The 13,687-nt window shown below is 56.4% G+C and overlaps 1 protein-coding gene across 1 annotated transcript in view; it reads left to right on the forward strand.

Moving 5' to 3' along the window:
- The window catches only part of ADARB2 (adenosine deaminase RNA specific B2 (inactive)), a 364,115-nt gene that overhangs the window by 259,521 nt on the left and 90,907 nt on the right, over positions 1 to 13,687 (forward strand). Inside the window, exon 3 of the mRNA XM_029236216.1 lies at positions 8,147 to 9,024. Within this exon, the coding sequence (XP_029092049.1) occupies positions 8,147 to 9,024 (878 nt within the window). The remainder of the gene's footprint in view (positions 1 to 8,146; positions 9,025 to 13,687) is intronic.

Below are 13,687 nucleotides of genomic sequence, written 5' to 3' on the forward strand. Positions count from 1 at the left end.
CATCCCCCCCCATGGAATCCCATTCCCCCCGGATCCCATCCTCCCTGGAATCCCGTTCCCCACCCCCAGGATCCCATCCCCACCTGGATGGTAGGAAATATTAGCAGTGACTGTGTGATTGAGAACTCCAGGTTCTGGAGTTCTCAAGAAAAAAATCTAGTTCTCTGGGACCATCCCTTCTCTCTTTCCTTTATTTTTTCCCCTCCAAACCAAAAAGGGGAAAAAAAGAAAAGAAAAATGAACACAGCCTGTTTGAACAGTTTGTACAATTATTTAACAAGGAAAGAGCTGGACGGGTGCCTGCAGTCGAAACAATGTTTTGGCTCATGAAACCGGAGAGACAACAAAGCCGAGTGGGGTGGGGACTGAAAAGCCATTTGGGGAGTGTGGAGGAGACCCCAGAGCAGACAGAGCATGTGTGCCGATGAGGGAAAGTCCAGGCGTGTCTGTCGGGTGGTGCACCCCCTCTTGCTTGTAGAAGGAAAACATGGGGGATGAAACAGTCCAAATGACAGGAACTCCTCTTGCATTTCAGAATTACCTGACAGGTGGTTACCTTTGCAGCTGGAGTCAGGCCTGTGCTTGTGGGGAGCGAGAGACTAGCTGCGGGTCACTGGTTTTTGGTGGGGCCAGGAAGCCACAGCAGGAGGGACTGGCCCTGGAACGTTGTCGACTCCGCCTCAAATTTTAAGAAACACGACAAGCTCTCATGAATATCCCCTTCCCACAAAACACAGTCACCAACAAGATGGGAAGCTGAGGCTGTTACCCTGACTGTTCCACAAAAGCAGAGTCACAGAACTGAGCAACCTCAGTGACCCTGTGATTTGAGCCCTTGTTTCCTAGATGGAGGCGAGTGTGGAGGGTGTGGACAGGGTGCCAGTGGGTCAGAGCATGGCCTCCCCACTGCCCACAGGCCCGACCTCGCAGGTCCCATGAAGCTCCAACGGCTGGTTCTGTTCTCTCCTGACCAAAATTGGAAAGTTTCTAGGACTTCATTAACTTAGTTAACTTACTGGTAATTACTTCAGTAATGTGGAACACACATGCACACCTTGTCTTACCACCCTTCTATTTACTGTGCTTCACGGATACTATGCTTCTTACAAATTGAAGGTCTGGGGCCACCCCACATCAAGCAAGTCTTGTCAGAAGTTTTGTCAGAAGTAATGCCACTGCACACTTTAATAGACTGCAGTCGAGTGTAAACATAACGTTTATGCCCTGGGAAACCGGAAATCCATGTCGTTCGCTTTATTGCAGTGGCCTGGAACTGAACCCACCATATCTCTGAGGTGTGCCACATGTACACACACACACACATACACACACACACACACATTTACTTACACATATAAAAATACACACGTGCCCCCAAGCTGACCTGGACGTGTGGACAAAGCTATTTGATAAGCACGTGGAATAGATGCCTTGAGGAAGAAAATCTTACTCTGTTTCATCCCCTTTCCTGCTCGAGCTGCTGGGACCCTGGCTGAGTCTAGTCTCCCCGCAGGAGCCCTCTCTCCCCATCCAACGGCAGGGGAGCCTGACGGCTGCAACACCAAGCTCCAGCTTCACAGCCTTGGGCAGTGAATCCATCCCTCAGGGCATCAGTGCCCGTATGAGGGGCGGGGAGGGTGGCCTGGTGATAGAGTTGAGGATGGAATCAAGTAGGAGGATGATGCACGAGGATGTTTTAGGCAAAGACCTGGAGAAACAGGAAACGTGGATCAGGTTGGCTGACGCTAGTAATTAAGGCACTTCCCCTAACTCAGCTCACAGCTGAGAGGTAGAAACTTAGCGATGAGAATGATTTTTAATTGTTTATTACGTGTTAAAGTGCCTTTGAAATGCTTGGAAAACCTTATTTTCTATCAGGGGATTAGTCATCCCCCTTTGTAATACGTGCTGTTTTTGAAGACCCTGTTTTCATACATTATTCAAAGATAAACCTCCAAATTAATGCACTTATCGTAATACCTCTCATGAGCGTTGCCAGTGCAGCGCTATTAACGTGCATCCAGATGCCGTGGACGTCGGGGGAGGGGTGTGTGTGTGGTGTGTGCGCGTGTGGTGTGTATACACATCAGGGAGGAAGGGAGGTGACAGAAGCCAGGGTGATTCCTCCTGGAAGTCTCCTGTTTTATCTTCAGACCCTGAGGGTGGGCACCTGTGTTTGGTTGAAGTGAAGGCCCTGCCCCTCCCCATGAAGCCTCACCTCTCAGGACCACCGGGTTCAACCCCTGCAGCCTCACGTCCTGGGTCCGCATTCATCTCTGCGTGGCGCTGGAGCCTGAGCCCCAGTGTGAAGGGTGGAGCTAGGTCGGGGTCGGGCCGTCAGAGGCTCAGCCTGCAAGAGGATGGTGCCTGCGAGTCCACGCGCGGACCAGCCATCCTCAGGGTGGGTTTCGGCTGAGTCTACGGGAAGATGCAGGTTTTTCATTCTTCTTGTCCAGGAGGGCAACTCTGAATGCGATCTTCCTTGAATGCGGAGAAGGAGCCAGTCACTGCCCCAGCCCATAGCCCATCCCCTCCGTGCCCACCACTGACTCAAGGGCGTGATTGACTGGGTCACATGAGGAGGGGCCGAGAAGCCCACTCCCTGTCAGGCCCACAGAACAGCACTGGGGTCTGGAGGGAGGGAGGGAGACCCACCTGCCCCACTGGCCTGGTCCTTCCAGGACGCGTGGGACCCACCTGGGAGAGAGGCGTCTCCTGTCTGCTGCCGAGCCTGACCCAGGAGCTGTCAGGGTCAGGCCTGCGCCCGACCACAATGCCAGGACCAGGAGCCCCGAAGCCCGCATGGCCGCAGCTGCCACAGCCATCCCCTGAGCACCACCTCGGACCCTCCTTCCTGAGCCAATGGAGACTCCAGGCCCTGGGCTCGATCCCGCCGGCCAGGCCCATCCGATCTGGATGTGGCAGATCCAATGGCCGGTTCTCTGTATCTCCTACCTACAGACGTGGTGCCGGGAAGTCTGGCAGCGTGATGACCAGACAGATGCTGGTCCTGAGGGGGCGTCGAGGAAGGAGATGCAGCTGGTGACACACAGGCACCTGCACTCACCCGGGGCCTGGCCACCCGGAGGCGACAGCCGAGGACTGGCCCCCGCGTGGCCCGTCCATGTCCAAGCAATGGCAGTGGGAAGCCCACCTTGACTTGGAAGAATGTCTCTCACCTGGAAAGTGAAAGCCCAGCCACTGCCAGGCCAATATAAAAGTCTGCTCTTTCCCCACAAAATGCGGTTCTTGTACGTGTTGGACCTTTGACTGTAGCACTGCCTGTGCTGACGCTTTCTGTCGAGCAGGGTGGGTGCTCCCGGGGATCAGGAGAGGGTCGGTGTGACAAAAGCAGAGGGAAATAATTCCGTTTCACATTTTCCTCCCATGTCTCTGACTCAGACGCTCCCCTCTGTGCCTGGCGGTCTTCACTTTGCCAGCGATGGTTCTATTACTGCCGCGGGTGGTGTTTAGCTCATGTCGTTTGAGGTTATTTGCCTCTTTTTTTCCTGATTTCCGCAACAGAAGGACACGTGTGACTGTCTGGAAATCTGAGGCTGCCCACACGGACCTTCGACACGTGTGGTCATGGATGTCTTGTCGGGTTCGGCGAGGGCAGGAGAGTTCCCAGGGTCAAGGCCGCAACCACCCGCGTGGACACAGGACACGTGGCCTCTGAGGCTGCCTTGAGGGAAGGCAGTTGGCATCCAAGTCACACGTTTTCTGGGGGGACTGTGGTGTGAGCCCCAGGTGGGGCACAGTGTGCCCCAGACCCCTCACACCCCCTGCTCCCCTCCTGCAGGGCTGAGGGCCCTGCCCTGTGCTTGTACAGAGAGACAGATGGACAGAGACAGACAGAAATAGAGGGGCCGGGGCGGGGTGGGGGTGGGGCGGCCAGGTGAACCATTAAGGGGACTTCAGTCCACTGCTGACTTAATATGTGCTTCCCCCAGGCCGGCCCTTCACACACGGTGGGGGGTAGGTTTCCTGCAGAGCTACTCCCGGCTCTGACATGTATGAGCCTCTGAGCTACGACTGGGGAAAATAACAGTTATTTGGGGACTGAATTCCAGAGTGGGATTAAAGGACCCACTAATTCTTATACCCTCGTACGAACTGTCCCCTGGAACTGCCTCCAGTGTACAACACACACATTCTCAGAATCAGATTGCTTTTATCACACAGTAAACATTCTCTGACCAACTCCTGCACCCAGAACCCTGGGAGCACCCCAGCAGCTGGGCCGCCACTCTTCCCTAGGACTTAAAAAGGCAATGGCAGCTGTTCCCTCTTCAGTGGTCACGATCAGTCACCGTAACGCAAAGCACTCGATCTGGAGCCTGCAACGTTCACAGATTGCACTGAAAGTTTTTGTTCATTGTCTCCACTGATCCTGGAAAAGTCCCGTGTGGCCGGTTCTGTTTGTGCACCGCTCAGCCGCCAGCACCCGGAGTCCTGCCCACACTTTTCCCTCCCGCCTCTAGGGATGGACCACCTGGTGCAAACGCCTTCTGGAGCCGGCAGGGCCTCCACAGGTGACAGGACAAAACCCACCCCTGGAGAGCTGGGGAAAAGCGTCCCCTGCAAGAACGGGCTCCCGACGATGTGGGATCAGCGTGACCTTTGCCCACATGTGCATGAGAAGGGCCATCTGTCTTGCTGGCCGCCGTGTGAGGCTAGGCGTCCAGTTCCCTTTTGCATGTCCTGTGCAGACACCAGATCAGCCCAGGGTGCCCCCAGCATACCCAGATAAAGGGTTAAGGTGGGCAACCTGCCCCAGGGGGGCCCAGGGAGCAGCCAGGCCAGGAGGGCAGGCGGAGACTAGGCCCTGCCCTGTCCCCACCTCAGGGTGAGCCCGGCATTCGGCCACGGGCTGAGGAGCAGAGCCCTGGACTGGGGAGATGCGTGGGTCCTGCAATGCCCAGACCTGAGCAAGCAGGTGGGGGGCAGCTTCCCCAGTCTTCCAGGAGCGAAACTTCTCAACCTCTAGACTGTCCACCTCTGGGTTATTCTCTCTGACGCCGGGTGTGTGAAACCTATCAACTCAATGGAGGAGAAAATGAGAATCATTTCCTGGGTCGGGGAGGCGGCTGCCGAAGAAGGAAACGTGAACTTGTGGGATCAGAGCTACAGTTCTGTAAGAGGATCGCATGGACCTGACAGGGACCTGGCGAAGGGGCGTGGGCTCCAGCAAGGCCAGGCTGGCAAACCTCAACAGCACCAGACCGGCAAGGCAGGGTCCCCCGTCGCCACCCCTCCTCGGCCCGAGACTGCCTCACGAGAGCCCGTGTGTCTCCACCCCTTCTTTCTGGGGGTCCTGGAAGCCCAACTCATGAAATAAACAGGGAAGTTGGGCCTTGACAAGATGCAGCTTAGAAGTGTCTGCCTCCCTTTTTCCCGCTCTTTTCAAAAGTGCAGTTGACTCTCCTCAGGGTCAGGGGTTTTGCTAAGTCCTTTACGGGTGTCCTCTAGCTCAACCTCATAATAAGCCCTAAGGCACGTGCTACCAAAACCCACATTTATCCTCTTCAGAAAATGGAGTTCAGGCAGGTGGAGGGACTGCCCAAGGTCATACACACCAAGGTCGGGGGAGACTGTGACCTCTCACCTGCTTGACCCCAGAGCCGTGGAGTGACCACTGCCCACCCTGCAGTTTCCCTGACCTCATGCAAACTCAGGAGGCCAGTTAAACGGAGCATCTGGGCCATGTTGGGGGAGCAGAACCCCTAATCTGCTCGTTTGCAAAAACCAGCATGTGATATCACCCCCAGAGAGCATATCAGGATGGAGCCCAGAAGTCTGCACTCCCATCAACTTTCATTAATTACTGATCATCGAGGAAGAGGTCTTCACCCGCGCTCGGATCTCCGTGGCTCGCTTTAAGGATGACAGTCCTAGGATGTCGAAGAGAAGAGTGCAGAAGCAGTTTCAGTGCAAGTGGAGGGGAACCTGGGTCTGCCGGGCTGTTCCTCCAAGATAAACCTTCTCCTCAGAAGGCTCAGAGGGCATCTGACATGCCAGCCACTTTAATCACACTCACAGCCACACTCAATCCCCACGTCGTGGGAAATCAGTAAGAAATTAGAGAGCTCCCAGTGAGTTTCTGGGCAATCTGCTGTGGGCTTCTTGGATTGGGTTATTTTTTTTTCCATCTTTACCTTCGGTTTGGGAAACTGCATGGTTATTCCCGTCTACCACTCCTTGGCCCGAAATACCCCAAATGGCAGAACTCCTTGCTGTGTGTGCACCCAATATGCGCAATGACCAAAAGAAGAGGCTGAGACTCAGTGTTGATACTTGGAAGGTAATTATTTCTACTGAAATAGACTGTAAACAAACGTTGCCCACCTCTAACTTGTAAAACGCTCAGGTTCACCCCTTTGAGCAAAACGACGTCTGCAAACCAACTGTTGTACAGAAGCAAACTGCCGGGGGAACCCTGACAGCCCAGCTCGCAGCTCAGAGCAGCTGAGGTTGTGGCAAATAGAGCTCTGAAGTCGGAGCCTGACGCTTTCCGTGGGGCACACCTGCTGGGGACGACGTGGTCGAGGAGGGCTGGCCCCGAGCTGGAGCCAGGACGCCTCTCAAGGGCACCGGTCTTCAGCCTGCACTGCGTGCCTGTGCGATGGTCCTTCTCTCGTGGTGACCACCCAGCAGCTGCACCGTCGGGACCATGTCACTGACCCAGCGCATCTTCCCCCTGCCGGCTCTCGGGCTGGGGTGAGGGAGACACGCTCAAAGTCTGCCTACGCGCTGTGGGCTGGCGGTAAAACCCCCTCGGGTTTCCACTTGCTGAATGAGTTCCTACGGAGAAATCTGCGGGCATCAAGGTCCTGCGTGGCCCCAAGCCTGGCCGCTTCCTCCCGCGTGCATCTACGCTGTCAGCAGAGTTCCCCTCGGCATCCTCCTCTCCCCAGCTCCGTGTCTGTGAAACGGACAAGAAAGTGACCGAGTTGCCGTAAAATCACCTTCCCAGCCACAGCAGACGTGCCTGGATGCAGTCACACCTCCCCCGATTAACCGACTGTGTGTCCCTGGGCAGGTGTTTCACCGCGTGGGGCCTCAGTTTCCTCTCCTAGAAAACAGGGCCATAACCCACCCCAGAGTGCATTTTAGGAGTGAGGGGCCAGAGTGAAGGTGTGAGTGAGGTCAGGGAAGGGTAACCCACCGCCCAACACTGTCATCCTCAGAGCCTCTCGGGAAACCCAAGGGTCGGGCGTTCCAGAAGCACGTCAGCCAGGGCAGCGGGACGCACGTCTGTGGCCACGTGGGGACCCACGGCTGAGGTTCCCTAAATGGAACAGCTGTGTCGGAGGAGGGTGGTCCAAGAGAGCCAGACCAGGAAACGAAATTGTCATTACCCGCCTTCCTCACATACAGTTAGCAAATGATGACTTTGCTAAATTTGCTTCATACCTTTTTCTGCAAAAGACAGAAAACCTCACAGATACAAACGAAGCCACCCTCTAAGCCTGTGTTCCTCCCTGTGTCCCAAGGGAGTTGGGACGTGTCTGAGCTTTACCACCTGTGTGGAGGCACGAATGCTGTGTAACCTCTGTGTTCTTATAACTTATTAACCATAGCCTCTGTGTATGATTTTGCAAGTTGCTTTTATCATCTAACATTATATTTTAGAGCTTCATCTACGTAGAGGCATCTAGATCTAGTTCACTAAGCCTAAGTGCCACCCAGCGTCCAGGGTGTGAGCACACGATTCCCTTGCGTTCCACCCCGAGGGCAAGGCCTCCCTGACCTCCGCGTCGCCCAAACCCGATGGAGAGAGAGGCCACGTGTTCCCTTGATTTAGGGGGTCTAGGGGCCTGTGCAGGGACCCGGCGGCACTCGGAGAGCAGCTGGGAATGGCCCTGAGTGGGAACACATTCCCCGTCTGCATCCACCCCACTCGGTCCACTCTGGGCACCTCACGGGGCGGGGTCCCCTCCTCTGGGCCCTAACCCCCACCTGCAGGGGTGTGGTCAGTTCTGTGGGCCTGTGATCCAAGGTGCTGCCCATGTGGTCTCCCCATGGCCTCCAGAGGGTGCCAGGCCGGCTGGTGTCCGGAGGCCGAGTGTTGCAGGGGGTCACCTGCAACGACGCCCTCGGTCGGACCACAGCCACGGGTCACGCTGTCTGTTCTCACCTCCAGGTACCAGCAGCGCCGACGTGAAGGAAAACCGCAACGTGAGCAACCTGGAGGCCAGGCTGCCACCCTCCGGGGACAGGGCCCGAGGGGGTGCACCCGGCCTGAAGAGGAAGCGGCCACTGGAGGAGGGCAACGGCGGCCACCTGTGCCAGCTGCGGCTCCTCTGGAGGAGGCTCTCGTGGTCCGTGGCACCCAAGAACGCGCTGGTGCAGCTGCACGAGCTGCGGCCGGGCCTGCAGTTCCGCACAGTGTCGCAGACTGGTCCAGTGCATGCGCCCGTCTTCGCCGTGGCCGTGGATGTGAACGGGCTCACCTTCGAGGGCACCGGGCCCACCAAGAAGAAGGCCAAGATGCGGGCGGCCGAGCTGGCCCTCCGGTCCTTCGTGCAGCTCCCCAATGCCTGCCAGGCCCACCCGGCCCCAGGTGGCACAGCCCCGGACTTCACCTCCGACCAGGCCGACTTCCCCGACTCCCTGTTCCAGCGGTTCGAGCCCACGGCCCCCAGCGAGGGCTTCCCGGGCCGCCGCCCTGCCGCCTCCGACCGCCTGTCCACGGCCTGCCGGCGGGGCCGGCTACTGGGCCGCCCGCTGGACCTGGACCTGGACCTGGGGGGCCCCGCGGCTCCAGGTGCGAGGAACCCAGTGGTGCTGCTGAACGAGCTGCGCTCGGGCCTGCGCTATGTGTGCCTCTCGGAGCCCGAGAAGAGGCGCGCCCAGAGCTTCGTCATGGCCGTGAGCGTGGACGGGAGGACGTTCGAAGGCTCGGGACGCAGCAAGAAGCTGGCCAAGGGCCAGGCGGCCCAGGCCGCCCTGCAGGCTCTCTTCGACATCCGGCTGCCCGGCCACGTCCCCAGCAGGAGTAAAAGTCACCTCCTGCCTCAGGTGAGAGCTCTCCGGTAGCTGCCAGCGGGCGGCGTCCTCGGGGTGCGGGGGTGCCCAGGAGCGGGGACGGGGCAGCAGGAGGACCCCCTGCTCTCTCCCAGACAAGCCAGGCGCTGCCTCTCCCGCTGCGGCGTCGGAGCCGTGTGCCGACTCTGGGGAGAGAGAGCCTGGAAGCGTGTGAATGGAAAAACTGTTGGTCCCGACTTAGCAGAGGGAAGGGAGAGCTGGGCAGCTGGTCACCTTGGTGAGGGTGACACCGGCTGTTTAGGGGGCGGTGGGGGCAGCAGGGGTTTGGAGTGGCAGGGTTCCTGACCCCAGAGAGGACTGAGGGGCAGGAAGGCCCCTCAGTGACTATCTGTGGCTGGACCGAGGGAGCCTGCGGCGGGAACGCGAGTTCGGTGCCGGTTTGGGCTGCGTTTCTGGCTCCGGAGGCTGGAGGACGCTGCCTGAGCGGAGGGTCAGGTGGAGGGAGGAGCTCCGGGCTGGGCCTTGCCTCATGCTGCCTCCAGGGCCTCGTCACACCAGAGAACACGCGTGCTTCTCACAGAGCTCACCTCCCTCACTCAAGAAGTATTTTGTGCACCGTCCTTGTGTCGGGAAGTGTTCTTGTACCACTTTGCAAGCTCCTCCTTCCTATTCTTGAAACTGCTTATTTATGCAAATTATCTTTTTTTCTTACCATTTTGAGAACTATTTGTGGGCATCTCTAATGTATTAGTTACAGGAAGTTATTCTCTTTCACTTTTGGCATCAATGAAGGAGAGAAAGGTTTTACAGTTAAAGGCCTTTAGCCCAGCTCAGGATCCATAGTCAGAACTCAGCGCTTGTAAGTCATTGCTCAGATCAGGGCATCTTCACCTCACAGCACCTCAGGTAGAATCCACTATTTGCCTCAGGAGGTCACGTGTCCACTAGAGAAAGCAGGGCACCACCCAGATGCAGGCAACTGGAGGGGTTCTGGACAGTGAACCAAACAAATGCACTAGGACAGAACCCTGTGTTGAATCACGACCAGGAGCAAGCATCCACCCCTCCATCCATCCACCCATCCGTCCATCCATCTGTCCATCCATCCATCCGTCCACCCATCCATCCATCCACCCATCTGTCCATCCGTCTATCCATCCATCCACCCATCCATCCACCCATCCGTCCATCCATCCATCCATCCATCCATCCACCCATCTGTCCATCCATCTGTCCATCCATCTGTCCATCCATCCATCCACCCATAAATCCATCCAACAAACATTTATCTGACTCTGGCAGGTGCAGAGCACAAACGGGCACAGCAGACGTTGGTCTGGTCCCCACAGTTTGGCCGCGTGAAGGTTCCATTGAACAGGGAACCCCATGAGGGGGGCAGCTGTTTCTCCTGCTACCTCTGCCCCCAAATCATTCATTTATTTTCAAATATTTACTGCACCATCCAGGAGCGGGTTGGAGGGGGGTAGCCCATAACCTCCATGCGTCTTGCCTTTCGACCCACCCTCAGATAATACACAATCCAGGTAAAAGCGGGTGTGTGACGTTGACATGAGTCCCCGCCAGAAACACTGCAGCCCTGCTGTCCCTTCCTTACTCCTCCTCTTTTCTTCTCCTCCTCCTTCCTGCCTGGCGTCTCCACCCACCAACCACCGTCTGTAGCTCAAACCCACCAACAGCTCCCAAGGAAGCCCCTTTGCCCCCCGCGGCCTGGATGACCCCAGGCTGCCCTTGGCCCGTATCCTCCCGCCACCGTCCCTGGAAGACCCCCCTCCCCGCGGGCTGTGGGCACCCCGTCCTCCTCTGCCCGATGCTGTTTAGCAAGAAGTGTCCTTCCTCCAGCTCCCACTGCCCCCCCTACCCCAACCCCCATGAGTTGAATGATGTCAGTGAGCTCCGGCCGTGATGCCTTTTCCTTTCATGTTGTCAACCGTGAGCTCTCACGACGCAGGAACCAGGCGGCACCACTACTTTGTAACAGTCATTTGACCCCAGAATGCAGCACATCAGTTAAAGCCACAGCCACTAAATTATTTTTCCCTGACAGTCCGCTAACGCCCAGACTGGATGATGGAGAGAGCGGAGCAGCGGGAAGGCCGCAGCCCGTCCATCATACCAGCCCCATCCTGGAGGCTCATTACCTGCTCCCCTCTCCCCTGCAGCAGGGCGGTGGGGCACACATGCCGGGCGCTCAGGACCAGGCGCCCTCTGCGGCTTTATTAAATTCGAATCCCACCTTGGACGTGGTCTGGGTTCAGGGACTGAGCTTCAAAAGAAAGATTCCAAGCGTCCCTGTAAATGCTGCTCTGCTTTCCTCCTCTGCCCCGCGCCATCTGCACCGCATGCTTCCTGCTCACGCAGGTCCTGGTGGCCAGAGGCACGACCTTTGTTACCTGTCTAACTGTGCCATCAGCACCTGTGCCAGGAGACAAGCCAGGCCCCCCAGACCTGGCAGAGCCCCCAGAACCGCCGTCCACACCCCCAGGAAGGGCAGCTCCCACCACTGAGCTGTGAGGGACCCTGCCCAAGTCCGGGTGGGCTGGGGGGAGAGGCGGGGGGTGGCAGCAGCAGTCACCGCTGGAGCGACACAGCTTCAGGACCTTGGGTCTCAAGCTCAGTATTTAATGCTCTCTGCCCGAAGTCTGGGTTCTGCCCCACAGGGCGGGCTTGGTGTGCAGGACACACCAGGGGTCTGCTTCTAAGGCTCGCTCGCCAGCTTCTGCCGCTGCAGAAGCAAATGAAGAGATGGCGCCTCTGCTCAGGGCTTTGAACCAAAGGCTCAGTCTCCTCTGAGTGAGGTGTCAGAACCGTCCCTGGGGGAGCTCCCCTATTTAAGTGATGAAAAATGAACAAAAAACTTCTAAGGTGTCGGTCGTGTGGGGAGCGTGTGTAAAACACCACTCTGGGCCCGGCTGCCGGAAATCCAGGACCAGGCTCCTGCCATGCTGATCCCCACGCAGGTGGGTCAGGACCTGCTCTGTCGGGGGCCCTGGGCTGTTTGGTCTCAGCCACAGAGCAGATCACGGCAGGGCCAGCTCGGTGGGTCGGACGCTCGCCCCGTTGTGAGGACAACTCTGAACAACATAGCCCCCCAGACGTCCCAAGAACCACCACCCTCGGCGCCTGGACATCACCTTCTGTGGACAAGTGAGGTGTCTGCTCAGCCAGGCTGAGGTAAAGTTTCAGCCTCCATTCTAAAACAGTTCTGAAGAATAACATTCTCAATAAAGATTAAAATCACAGGCTTCGATTTCTGTGGTATCAGATTTCCACCATTTCCTCAACCTGGGGTTTTTCTCAGAACCAGGCTGATTCGTTCCTTCAATTTCATGAGCTCTGACTTCAGGTCTCTTTGCCAGAGTGATGAGAACACGACTTTATTAAATTCTCTAACGGTGCAGGCCCAAGCGAATGGGCGCTCTGCAAACACCAGCTGACACGGTGAAAGAAGAGCCCAGGGGTTGGTGGGAGAGCCAGCCCTCAGATTTCCTTTAGGTTCACGGGAAACTTGGAAGCAATAACGAGACCGTGTCACAATATAAATGCTCACTACCTGGAACATCCTTGTTATAAAAAAAAACAAAAGTAAAATCACAAAATCTAGATCTCTGTGGTCTTCACTTCCCACCCCTAGAAAAGAGTTAATAACAGCGTTAAATTCAACCAGAAAGGCTTATCTCTCAGCATTTTGGCTCCGTGGAAACAGAAGAGCTCCCACGTGATGAAAGAAAGTGACTAAAAATTTTGGTGATGCAGGAAGGGGGAGAGGTGGTGACAGGTCGCCCCTCATTTGAAAACTACCAGGTTTATTATCTTGTCCCTGAGTCTCTCTTCACCCGTAGTGATTCCCTTTGTTTGTTTTGTTTTGTTTTTTTAATTTCCATGTCAGGCTGCAGTGGAACTAACAGTGTCTCAAAGATTTTGTCAAAACAACTGAAGCACTTTCTCCCTGAGGGTAAGAGGGGGATGCCTTTAAAACTAACCATGAAGCCTGCTTGCTTCTCAAGCCCTTTGCAGGTCCTTCTAGGGAGCGGACGCCCCAGGCCGGTCCTGGCCATTTGTCAGGCACTCGGCACACTTAACCCGCACCTACTCTGTTCCCTGGTGGTACAGCTCTCACTGCTGGGAGGGGGGAACCATGGGGACATATAACATAATGGAAATGAACAGTGCTTTCAGAGTTCAGCATTTTATAGCAAACTTGGATCAGAGCTCCTGTACGCAGTCCATTTCATGGAATCTTCCCCCAGAATTAGCTTCAGAATTAGACCAGGGGCCTGACTGTCACCTCGTACTCAACAGCTGCACTTTGGGACACAAACAGACCTGCTGTCCTTCTCCCAAAAGCCAGCGTGACCCCCGCCGCCCCGGACACTTCACAGGTTGTTTCTGTAATTTCACAGTCCTGCCAGTCTGTCTCCTTCAACAGAGGCAGCACCTTAACTGCTGTAACACAGAACTGTTAATATTGATGCCGCAAATTAGCGTTGGAGCTGTCTCCAGATTTTAAATGGGCTTGGATTACAAACAGTGTGGAAATCACACCTACTTGGCTTTGAGACGGTTTAACACTGTCCGAGATGTTCTACCCAAGGACACCCTGAAATTGCAGCAGATGCCTGCAGGGTCCCCCTCATGAGCCCGGGGCCTCACTCTCCCAGACGCTTGGGTCGGCTCT

This window comes from Monodon monoceros, unplaced genomic scaffold (genome assembly GCF_005190385.1).
Source record: "Monodon monoceros isolate NGI ecotype Baffin Bay Population unplaced genomic scaffold, NGI_Narwhal_1 Super_Scaffold_21, whole genome shotgun sequence".
Taxonomy (NCBI): Eukaryota; Metazoa; Chordata; class Mammalia; order Artiodactyla; family Monodontidae; genus Monodon; species Monodon monoceros.